The sequence below is a fragment of the Bactrocera latifrons genome, unplaced genomic scaffold (assembly GCF_001853355.1).
Source record: "Bactrocera latifrons isolate USDA-ARS-PBARC rearing strain unplaced genomic scaffold, ASM185335v1 scaffold_5, whole genome shotgun sequence".
In the NCBI taxonomy this organism is placed as follows: domain Eukaryota; kingdom Metazoa; phylum Arthropoda; class Insecta; order Diptera; family Tephritidae; genus Bactrocera; species Bactrocera latifrons.
The window spans coordinates 865878-877657 of record NW_017537156.1 but is presented as its reverse complement, the minus strand read 5'-3'; the positions used below and the strand labels follow the sequence as shown (position 1 = coordinate 877657).

Here is an 11780-nt window from a genome sequence, read left to right as displayed (position 1 = left end):
GAAAAAAATATTTTAAACGCGGCCATTGCGCCGCCGTTTCTGGGGGTCCCTCGGAAGAAAGGTCATCTAAAGTAAAAAAAATGCGTGTTTTAGTTAAAACATTACCTTAAACTTGGACAAACGAAGAACGGAAAATTGAGAATTGCATTTTTGGGAGAGAAATCTTTACAAAAAAGTTAAAATTTCAGTGAAACTTTGTCGAGTTCTTTTTCGAATGGTTGTAATCGACAAAAATAATATTTATTACTAGTCTTTATGAAATATATAACCGCACACCCATGTAACCACTTAAAGAAACACATAATTTATTCTTTAAAACATTTGAATTCATTTTAATTTTAGTCGAAAATCTCTTTAAGATAAATACTATTAATGATTATTATTTTTCACAGAATATAGCATATTAAAAATAAAATGAAAAATTAACCCACAACTGCCATTTAGTAACCATAACATAAAATTTACAGCATTTCGCTGAAATGCAACATCACTACCCAAGCGCTTGAAGCTACAAATCACCCATATATTAGTAGCATTAGTAGTATGTTCGGCTATGAAGGGCAGCTTCTCATGTGTGTACATAGACACATAGTAGTGTATGTATGCTTGTATGCATTTGTTGGGTGCTAAATAGATAAACACTTAATATAAAATGCCATTAAGAATGTATACAATCAAACGCACATTTTCATATATATATAGCTCTACTCGTGTGAAAGCCACTTTGCCAAGACGCCAAAGCCCATTGGCATGCACGCACTCGCCCAGCAGCTAAACAGCAATTTATGAACTTGCTTTTTGTTTGGACTAACATAATTGTATTTTCTCGGCTTAAATATTTTATCAGTAGTGCCTACAATTATGAAGATTAATTGAAAAGCTCGGGTGGGCGCACAAAGTTCGCACATATATCAAGGCGAAGTGTTGCAGGAGCCGGAGTGGCCAAGGGAAACTAATTGCATATAAGCAAATAGAAGATAGAAGAAGCTTGAGTTTGGCACAGAAATATACATATTTACTTGCGAGTGCACTTGATTGTGTAGAGATATGTGTGTATGGTTGCGCAATTTTCGTTGCTAAAGAAACCATTCACTTATTTAGCCAAGTAAGACATGGCGTATACGTAACTTTTTTCTACCGCTCTTGGTCCGTCACTAACGATATCTTTAAACGTGGTAAGGCATTAAAATGCAACAACAAATAACACTGTATACAGTTGTTGTTTTTATTGTTGCACGTTGGTTTAATAAAACAATGGCTGGCCGCAGCCTGAGCCCAACATGAGCCCAGCAACATCATTTCAGGTAAGCTCACAAATTGTTATCGGTAAGCTGCCAGTAGAGGTTTTTGTTTTACAACCACATGTGTACACGTGCGTATGTTTATGTATGTATTATATGGGCATAGGCGCAACCCAATATTGTTGCTATTTCTTTTTCATTTAAGGAGCAACTAAGCCAAGCAGTACTCACTCATCTCTCAACCATACATTATTCATACCTGCAGCTATGTATGTACATATGTAACTGTATGAGTCTTTCTTACTACACATTTTATTTATGCATCATTTACCTAGGATAGGTGGGCCTAGCAATTTTACTTTATCGCTCCCTTGAGTTATCTGCATTTTGCCTTTATCCGCATGCGCTGCGTACTTGCCGTAAATCCATTTTATTTATTGCCCAAGTCACTGTCGGTATTCATTAGGTCATTAGTTAAGCATCGTCAATGGTGACTAAGGTTAGCTGAATGCTTGTCAACGTCTTTGTTGTGCGCACTGTCGAAGCCAAGTGACCGAGTGCAAGTCATTCCGCTGATGATGAACTCCATTTTTCTATTGTCTCATGGTTTCTGCTTGTTTCTGTTGGTAATATCTGTGGATGGGTGTGTGTAAGTGGTTTCCTCTATATTTATGCGTACAGTTTTGTTTTTGTGGGCTTTTAAGGGGTATATGCCTAACAGTAATTTACCTAAGCCTTTATTCCAGAAATTTGCAGCCACATTTACATATGAGCAAAAAATAAATTCTTTAAAAAGGTTAAATTATACTTTATAATTTTTATTTATTTTTCTTTATCTAAACCTATTTTAAATATCAATTTGTCAACATGTTTGTGCTATTTTAGCTACGTGGATAATTCCTCATAATTCTAGAGTAGTTATTTGGAAAGAAAGATAGTTTTCAAAGCTTCGGCATATTTTCCTCCTATTAATATCCTTGAGATATAAGAACAAAAATAAAGGCGAATATGGGTCCGACAACGACTTCTCGAAATCTCGATATCGTTTCGATTGATTTGTGAGACGGTGCATGGTCTTGATTTGGGATCTTATGTGGCAAGCAATTTGAGCGATGCTTTCGCATAATAAAATATTCATGAACGAGTTGTTCAACGTGTAGCTTTGAAATCTGCAGAGTGCTAGCTATCTCGATCAAACTAATTTTACCAACATCCAAATTTCCCCCCCCAACCCCCCCTACTTTTTATCCCTTCTACATTAATAGCTTTTTTAGACAGTTTAATCACAGTCAGTAAGGAAGCTATAATGTTTTAGAAAGTTTGGTCACCTACTTTGATGTATATAGAGTCTGTCCAATTACGAATGACAGTGAGCAGATAAGCGGCCATCAAGCCAATATTTTATATAAGCAGCATTTTTTTTTATGAAAAAATAGATAGTCATTAAGACGTGAAATAGTTTTTTGTCTTTTACTTTTGCTTCCGTTCCAAAGTCCAAATTTATGGAAATCAATTATTATACTTTAATCACAATAGTCAGTATAAGTTCTACAATTGCTCCATTCTCGGGGGCAAGAAGAGATTTCATACTTGTCCAAATTTAAATTTTTCAAAAATTTAAAATATTTTTTTATATACGATTGATAGAATGTAAAAAAAAAATTCCGCTGTTTTAAATTTTTTGCCTGCTTTCAAATTTCTTTCTTGCAAATCACAGAATGTCTCATTGAAATAGATATTTTCTTTGAAGTTGTTTTATTTATTTCGGAAGCTTCTTTGGCTACTGGGTCACTGATTTAAAGGAGTTTCACAAAATATATATATATTTTTTTTGCTTAAAAAACTGTGTTCACATCATTTCTTATATCTCCCAGTAGAGCATAGAGCTTCACTAATTAGTATCTTAAAAATCTTATGCAATCGGAGAAAACTTCCATGCTCATTGCTTCAGTGCCGAAGCCTTTGGAGCAATCAACTTCGGCACGAGAAGCTTTAAACAATCACATGCACTTGATTGTGTGTATGAAGTGAGGTCTTTTTGAAAAAAATTGTGTGTCTAGCTGTGAGCAAGATTTTTCAGTTTAAAGTCAACTCAAATTCAAAATCCAAAAGAATTTATTTTACAGCTAAAGGTCGAAGGACTGATCAAAATTTTGACTTTTGAGATACTGGCAGCATTTAAAAAATGACATTTTTTGTAAACACACCTTAGAATCCTCGGCTGATAACTACATCTAAGAAGGTCATGTGCAAATTTCAAATGGATCAGTCTAGCTATTTTGAAGACGGCTCTATAAAAACGTTTCGAAACATTTAAAGATATATGTTCAAATAAAATGAGCAACCTCCCCCGAAACAAACTCCGCCCCTTCGTCACGCCCTATAGAGGTACTGGAGGCTCAGGAAGCAGTTGACCAACTTGGGCATAGTCTCTTGAGCAAACTGACGATTCTGTGACATGGAACATTAAACTCCAGAGCACCTGATTCTGGATTGCAGAGCAATTTGCTGAAACATTCTCAAGGCACTAGATTCAATCTAAGTGGTTGAGGATCACATCACCTAGAATTGTTCAGAATACTGGACGATTGTGATCATAACTGATATAAGAGAGGATACAATTTACCATAGGTCGCAGTGCAAAGACAATTTATATATTCAAATACTGCTTTATCTCCGAAACTGTTTGCCGAATCCGCTTCAAATTTTCCAAGAATATTTTGAAATACATGTACCTTAGATAGGCAAGAAAACAAGCGGCTTCATGAAACTCATAACTGGATACAAAATCTTAAGTGGAAATCAGGAATTTTGGTTTATTATTTTTCTTACTTTGAACTGTTTGTTTAAGTTTGATCATTATTTTTCCATCCTAGGGTTTTATTATTCTCTATCATGAGATTATTTTGTCGGCTAGACAAAGTAATTTTACTCTGTGCTTCGGTTGTTTGTGAGCAATTCTCGCTTCAAGCGCTTGGAGTCAATATAAATGGCTTTAATGTTCTCAAACGAAGGTTATAATAGGTTTCGTCAATATTAAGGGGATCCACACTTCACTCGATTAACTCGCTGTAAAATTTCTATTTTCGGTTACGATCTTGAGCAGCAGGAATCAGAATTTTGGTACAAAACTAATATAAAACTATAAACATAAAACATATATATAGAATTGCCTAGAACTTTACAAATTAATCCAATTTTGTTTTCTTTACAGTACTTTCGCACTCTAAACACTCGCGTCTCCGTGGTGTACATTGAAACGTGGGGCAAAAATCAGGCACCCATCGATGGCAGCAAGGACATCAGTAAAGCCATATCGAATTTCAACGATTACACATCGCGAAATCTTTTCCAAATCGAACGCGACACCACACAGTTACTAACGTAAGTAAAACCAATCAATATATACAAACTTTTTACTATCTAGAACTTGAACTATCTATATAATCAGATATTAAGTTCTTTAAAAGAGCAAATAAAAGTGATTTAAAAAACAAACGGTTATAAGAGTAATTGAAAGAATATTAGCAGCGCTGCACTAAATTGCATGTAGTGTGTGTGGATGTGTGGCCAGACAATAAGATTACACTAACGCATTGGCTAATAGAATTGGTCATATAGAGTAGAGCTGAGTTACAAATTGCATATATATTTACATATATGCGGTGGCTATGGCTGGTGTGGCAACTGTTGCCGCAAATATACACAGAAATGACAATTAAATTTACAAATGCATAATTAATGTACAGCCAGTCCAGCCAGGGCAGCCAGGGTGGCCAATAGAGCCACAGAGCCCCGACAACCGCAGAGGGTGAGCGCTCAAAATCAGAAATATTTTATAGATATTGCGGCGTAGGGTGGGATATTAGCCTCCTAACGCCATGCAGGCTTAAACTCATAAGCTTTATTTGAGTAAGTGTGCGTGTGGGCACCACGTTGAGTGTTTGGCCTAGCGATACGTGACAGTCATATTTATTATGACCACTATAGCAGCGTCTGATTATGCCAACTTAACAATTACCGACTCGTGCGGCCACCACCCACTGGCACTGGACGGATGAGGCCTGCCGGCGCTAAGCCCACAAATAGATTGTCTTCCAAAACGTTGCGCTCACAACTGCGGATTATAATGAGCAAAGCGCGACCGAATGCCTCGTCACATGAATGACAGCATAAACTTAGGCAAACTAGACACCGACTGGGTGGGAGAGGGTGAGTCGTATGGTGGGTGGAAGTGGGTGGAGCGGTGCTTGTGTTTGTTTAGCTGCAAACTGTTGGTGGCCATTCGCTCGCTGTTGGACTGGCTGGCAGGCTGACTATAAAGTTTTAATGCGCATTTCTGATTTTATTTACGCAGCATATTTGAAAGGATTATAAATTTTCATATTTAAATACCGCTACCCGCAACTGTGCAACAAGCACACCGCCGAAGTAAAGCTGTGCCACACAATACAATTGCCAGCATAAGCAATGAGTTGGTCATTATGCTCATTTTATTATGCTAAATTCGCGCTCACACACACACAAACACATACATGCACAAAATGTATACCCTGCATAGCAGGAGTTGAACACTTTTGAACTCTTCATTTTGTGATCTTTCTTTGAGCGGAGCGGTGGGTCTTTAATAAATGACTGTTGTTTTTCTGCTGATTCGATTAAATTAACATTTAATTATGTCATTGCTGCGCTGAGGAATGAAAATGAATTGGTAGTTGAGTCGATCGCTGAACCCGAGTGAGTCGTAAAAGAACTCAGCGCTAAATTTGAAGATAATTTACTACGCTCGTGTGACACTTCTGCGACGAACTTCATCCTTGCACGTTCCTCAGAATTCAGGTAAATTGTGCAACTCATCAAGTGATTGATGATGAGTGAGATCAAGTAGTTGAGTGACACAGTTTCGAACAAAATTGACTGGTGAGTAGGGTGGAAAATAAAATAAAAACACAAAAATGTCAAATATTTGTTTTTCTTTATCGCAAAATGTCGTAAACAAGTAGCAAAGAAACTGAAATTTTAAAGGTTTTCAATAACTGAATTCAGAACTAATAGTTGCAGGCATGTATCAAGTTTTGCGGATGCGCAGCATATTTTAAATATAACATTTATATATATATTATTGACAAAAATCATTATTAAGGAGGAAAAATTCGTACGCTTGTGCCAATAACAATATATTCAAAGCACAAGGGATCGACCGATAACCATCCTTTTCATATCCATAGGTCACAATAAACCTAATTTATTGAATTATCACAAAAATTTAGATTTGACCACTAGCGAAGTTAATTAATGTCTCCTTTGACACAAACGTTTGTAATGAACTGGTTAATTTCTAAGCATTCACAAGAGGCACGTCCAGAGGGACAACCCAGAGAGACGATTTTGAGAATTTCAAAAGAAACTACTGTATCAACAGTTCTGTGCAGTCTGTTATGGGCAAAAAATAGTAAGACTTTTTCATTTTTTACAAGATTAGTATGACTGCCAGTGAGATTTCAGAGAATGTCACATCAAAATAATCATTAGAGTTTAGTATACTCTTGTCTTTATGAAGTACACAAAGTGCAATCGGCGATTTTTACGATGAGTAAAATTATTCAACAAAGAAGTTCCATTAAAGTTTTAGAAACGTTCAGAATGTTGGAAAAGGCCTCCGGTGATAAGTGTTTGTCGTGAAGAGAGTCGAGAACGCATAATTGATGAACCACGTGAGAACACCCATCACAATCAACTGATGATCAATCCGTCAATAAAGTAAAGGAATTGATGTTTGAGAATCACTGTAATTAAAAAGAAAACTGGGTCGCATTAAGGTCTGTGAAGCAATGTTTTCCGACTACCATGATATTATGAAACATATTGGTTATGATTCTTGGATCTGTCCTTACGATCCGGAAAGATACGATCAATTGGCCGAATATCGTGGAAAATATGAGCCAACGCCAAAAAAACACACATCAAATCAGTCAAAAATGAAATTTATGTTGACAGTTGTCTTCGATTACCGCGGTGTGGTGAACTCCGAATATTTCTGCCGCCTAAACTGTCAGCAAGGAATACTATTTGAGTACTATGGGTCGTTTGCGCGAATCTGTTTGTAACAAAAGGACGGAATTATGGGCTGACAACTATTGGTTTCAATTAGTTAATCCTTCATGAGCTTTTAGCCAAATTTCAACCGATATCTTGCCGTTACCACCATATTCGGGTGACTTAGCTCTATGCAACTTCGGGCAATTCAGCAAACCCAAACGACCACTCCGAGGAAACCATTTTAAGTCAATTGAAGACATTAAGCGTAAATCGATACGCGCATTGAAAGAAATTAACTTTAACAACTTTTTCGAGTATTGGATGGCACAAGCGTGGCTAAGCAGAATTACATTGAGGGAGGTGACACAGAGTTTGAAAAATAAATTAAGAATTTCAAAATTAAGTACAAACTCTTGCTATTTTTTTAAGTTTTGAAAGAAGAAAAAATTAGTTTTTGGGTTACACGGGAGCACCGACGGCGCTAAGAAAGAGGTATGCAACTACTGCAGTGATTCCGGCCTTCTACGCAGGTGAAACCTCAAAAATTAAATTACTCATCGAAGATAAAACAGTGGCTTAAGGTGTTTTTTAAAATAGTTAAATTTTGTATAAAATTGTTGATAATTTCGGCCTAATTAAATTGGGTTTTTCATCAGAATCAAAAAACATATGAAGAACCACATACAAATTGATATTAAGGGAAATCCGAAATCTTGTGATACTATTTTTAAAGATATAATAACAAACGCGTGGCACAATTTTAAGGAAATTTGAATCTCTTCTAAGATGGTATGCCATTATTTGTCTGACCTGCGAGTTAGTCCCTACATAGCTTTTAATGATAAAATGCATGCTGCTAAGTGCGTAAATTTGTGCTTGTCATTCTTGTCATTTTAGTGTAAAATATAACAAATAAAACAGGCAGCTTCTCAAACAATGACTTTCTCACAGACTGCAGACTCACACTTTACTTGTACTTCACTTGCACGTTTTCTCGGCGTTTTCTGACGTTTTTATATGATATAAAAAAAATCGATATTTTTGAATTGGATTCTGTAGCACCTCTGTCAAACGTTCGAAAGACAACTTACAAGTTGTAAAACACAAAATTCTAGACCAAATACCAGAAACCCCCGAAAGTGTCAAGTCTTTGGTAACCCCAATAACAATCATGTCCGCTCCAAGCCCAACCAGTGTTTTCACACCTGTGTACACAATATAAATACTCGAACACACATATTGATTTTGTTTATCCACCTAAATACGATTCATTTCATCTTCGTGTTGTCTATTTATCACTCCTACGTTCTTGTCCTCACTCACTCACTCACTCGAAGGCATTTACAGCAAATGGTCACACGTAATGCCAATGAAATTGATGTTTCGCGGTTGACAAACAACAACACGCGCCAACGTGTACTATGTGAGCTAACATTTTTTACATTCTACTCTCTTATCCACCTTCGTTTCCAAATTTGTGGTTGCGCTTAGCTGAAGTAGCATTGCTCGCGGCGGTGAGTGGGCATTGACATCTGCAATGATCTATTACCTACGTGTCTTTGGCAGATGAAATCTGTCAGACAAGCCAATTTTCGTTTTGGTTTTTCCTTGTCAACCCCCACAGCAGAGGTGATTAGTGGGAGAGATTGTAGAGTGATGGCGCAAAGTTACTTGTGTTTAGAAATCATTTATTTATGGTGAGTTCAAGAGGAAATGAGAGCTGTGAAAAGCGAGAGAAAGAGAGAGAGAGAAGAGACTAGTGATGGGACTAAACGTCAATGCTCAAATGTTGCACTTTTCTAAATGCCTTTAATTATTGAGACACAGTGCATAATCATTATAAAACAGCAGTCTCAAATTCTTCAAATGGGTCCATTTTTATGCGATGTAGCATCTCGATTCGACAATAGTAAGCCATCGAGGCAAAAATCCGGTAGTTTCGCAATTAGGCAGCTCCAAACGTAGACTCGTTACAACTTTTCAGTACACCTTATGTATATAATCGTAACTAAGAATAAGTCTCCTCAATATCACATATAAATTGCTATTGAGCGTACTATGTGAAAGATTAAAGCCAATCGTCAACAAACTGACGAGATATACACCAAGCGCCGAAACTTAAAACTCTCCAGCTCTGAGAGCATTTGACGTAGTACCCGCCGGAAGAAGCAGAGGAACAGAACGATCTGCACTCTGTTCGGAGGACCAAGTGGAGAAGGACCTTGCACACATATCCTATTAGACGCACAATTATTCACCAGTTACCTTAGAGAATACGGAATAGGTTAAGATACCACATTTTATGGACATATAGCGTGTTATTCCTTGGTTTTAATGATATTCACTGCAAAAAGATTTTCAGTATTGCGTTATTTTCTTACTCCGAAAGTAGCTGTAGATAGAAAAATATCTAAACTGAGTATGTAACTGGTGCATACATTTCCTTAATAAGTTCCACACTAATGCTATTCCATTTCTGCATTGCTGAAGACTTAGCTAAAATAAATGAGCCACATCCTAATAAAATAAAAGCAAACCTCATTACTTATTTCGGCGTGTACATTAATTCACACCGCACCAGTGAGGAAAAGCTGGCAACATTTTCATGAATATATCTACGCACGCGTCTTCTTAAGTGGTTAAGTAGCGTGGCACTTCTGCGAGCTGATGCAATTTAAAATGTACGTAAATGACTTGTGGAAGGGATCATAATCCTTTTACGACACTAACACACACTATATTTACACATATACATACTCATACATACATATATGTATATGGTACAGTTGGACTCAATTTTGAAGCCACTTTCACATTATTTCCTTAATATTAGAGAAGTCCAAGTTTTTTGTCTACATCTGGGAATATTGGTCACGTTTTATATAGTTGTTGTTGTATTTTTATTGTCCCAGAAACGTAAAAAGTAAAAACATAGAACCACAGAAACATATGCAGGCACATATCAGTTTATATGAGTACAGTTGGCGCAATTCATCAAGTGTCCACTTTTATTTGCTACTTTTTACTAATAAAACCAAAAACGATTGATTTCCCTACAATATAACATTTACTTTCCGTGGAGATATGCGCGCCAGCCCCAATAGTTATGCGCCGTGACACAAACATTTTGCATCTGTATTTATTATAAATTCGAGAATAGACTCCTCCACATTGGACCGCGCTCGGCTGTAAATTGACTACAACGTCAATAAATTATTTATTTATTAATTCCCACTGATATGTGCGTGTATTATGTGTGTTTGCGGGTGTATTGGGGACACAAAACGTGCAAATGTTCGCCAATAAGTTTCGCAGTCTTTTTGATGACAGCGTAAATGGCCAAATAGCTCATGTTTGCTATCAAGTGCACATATCAATGTGTTTACTCATGGCTGTACATATATTCATATATACATATTGAAACATACCAGCGTTTGTATGTATTTTTGTCAACTCTCCGCAACGACCAATGTCGCAGATCAATATTTTATTTGAGGACATCAACAAATGGGATATTTATCGTCTACTCGTTTACCCATACATACATACATACATTCACTCGGTATTGGAAAGAACTGAACATATGTATATAAGCTAATTTTTTATGTGTCAGACTAATGAATTTAGAAACTATTTTTAATACGCTGAAACTTCGTTTCTTTGGGGAGTGGCAGAGGATGAGTTGGGTTTTGGGTTTATTGATCCCAGTTGACTGATTGGATGTATAGATGTTGTTCATAATATCGCATCGTCCTGTGTGATACGTCAAAAGCGTGTGGAGTATATTATTTATATTTTTGTGATTTTTTAAAAGGTAGCTTTTCTCCTTATTTTCAGTGTGTTGTTCATCGCATCCATCTTTAAATGTTTCTCATTTCTTCAAATGTTGTAAGCCACAGCGGAACTGAATTATTTATAATGTTGAAATTTTCACATCGAACTACATACATACGTTGTCAATAGGAATATAGACATGCGATGTTAATATATGTTGTGTCTTGTGTAGATTCACCACCGTTTCATCTCCTTTGCTGCTGTATATTTGTTAACTAAGTTTTGATAATAGTCTTTAATGAAAACTAGTTATTCTTCACGGTTTTTTTTATCGATAGCAACCGGATAGCATTAATTATATTGTATTGACTGGACACCTATTCCCTTCCACTAGCCTCCACGGTAAGAGAACAACTAGATAAATTTTAGGTATAGTAAACGAAATCCAATAATCGCATTTATACCGATTGTTCGCTAACCTGTTGCCATTTTGACGGTAGAATATATTATCACTGCCTTAGAAAATATATTGCCCATCGGCAAACAAACTGTGGCAATCAATATTCATAAGCTTCAATTGAGGTGAATCTTTCCCAGCAAATTAAACATCACAGTTAGAAACAAGCAGTTCTACTAGGTTTGAAGAACGGACTTTAAAATGCATGCATAAAAACCTCTCACCTAAGCTGCTAGGTCTTCTGGTGAGTCACTATCGATTTCATTATT

At 36.5% G+C, this 11780-nt stretch overlaps 1 protein-coding gene across 1 annotated transcript in view; it reads left to right on the top strand.

The window, feature by feature from the left end:
• LOC108973647 overlaps positions 1 to 11780 on the top strand; it is a 136606-nt gene that overhangs the window by 53640 nt on the left and 71186 nt on the right. Inside the window, exon 5 of the mRNA XM_018941038.1 lies at positions 4456 to 4625. Coding sequence (XP_018796583.1) covers positions 4456 to 4625 — 170 coding nt within the window. The remainder of the gene's footprint in view (positions 1 to 4455; positions 4626 to 11780) is intronic.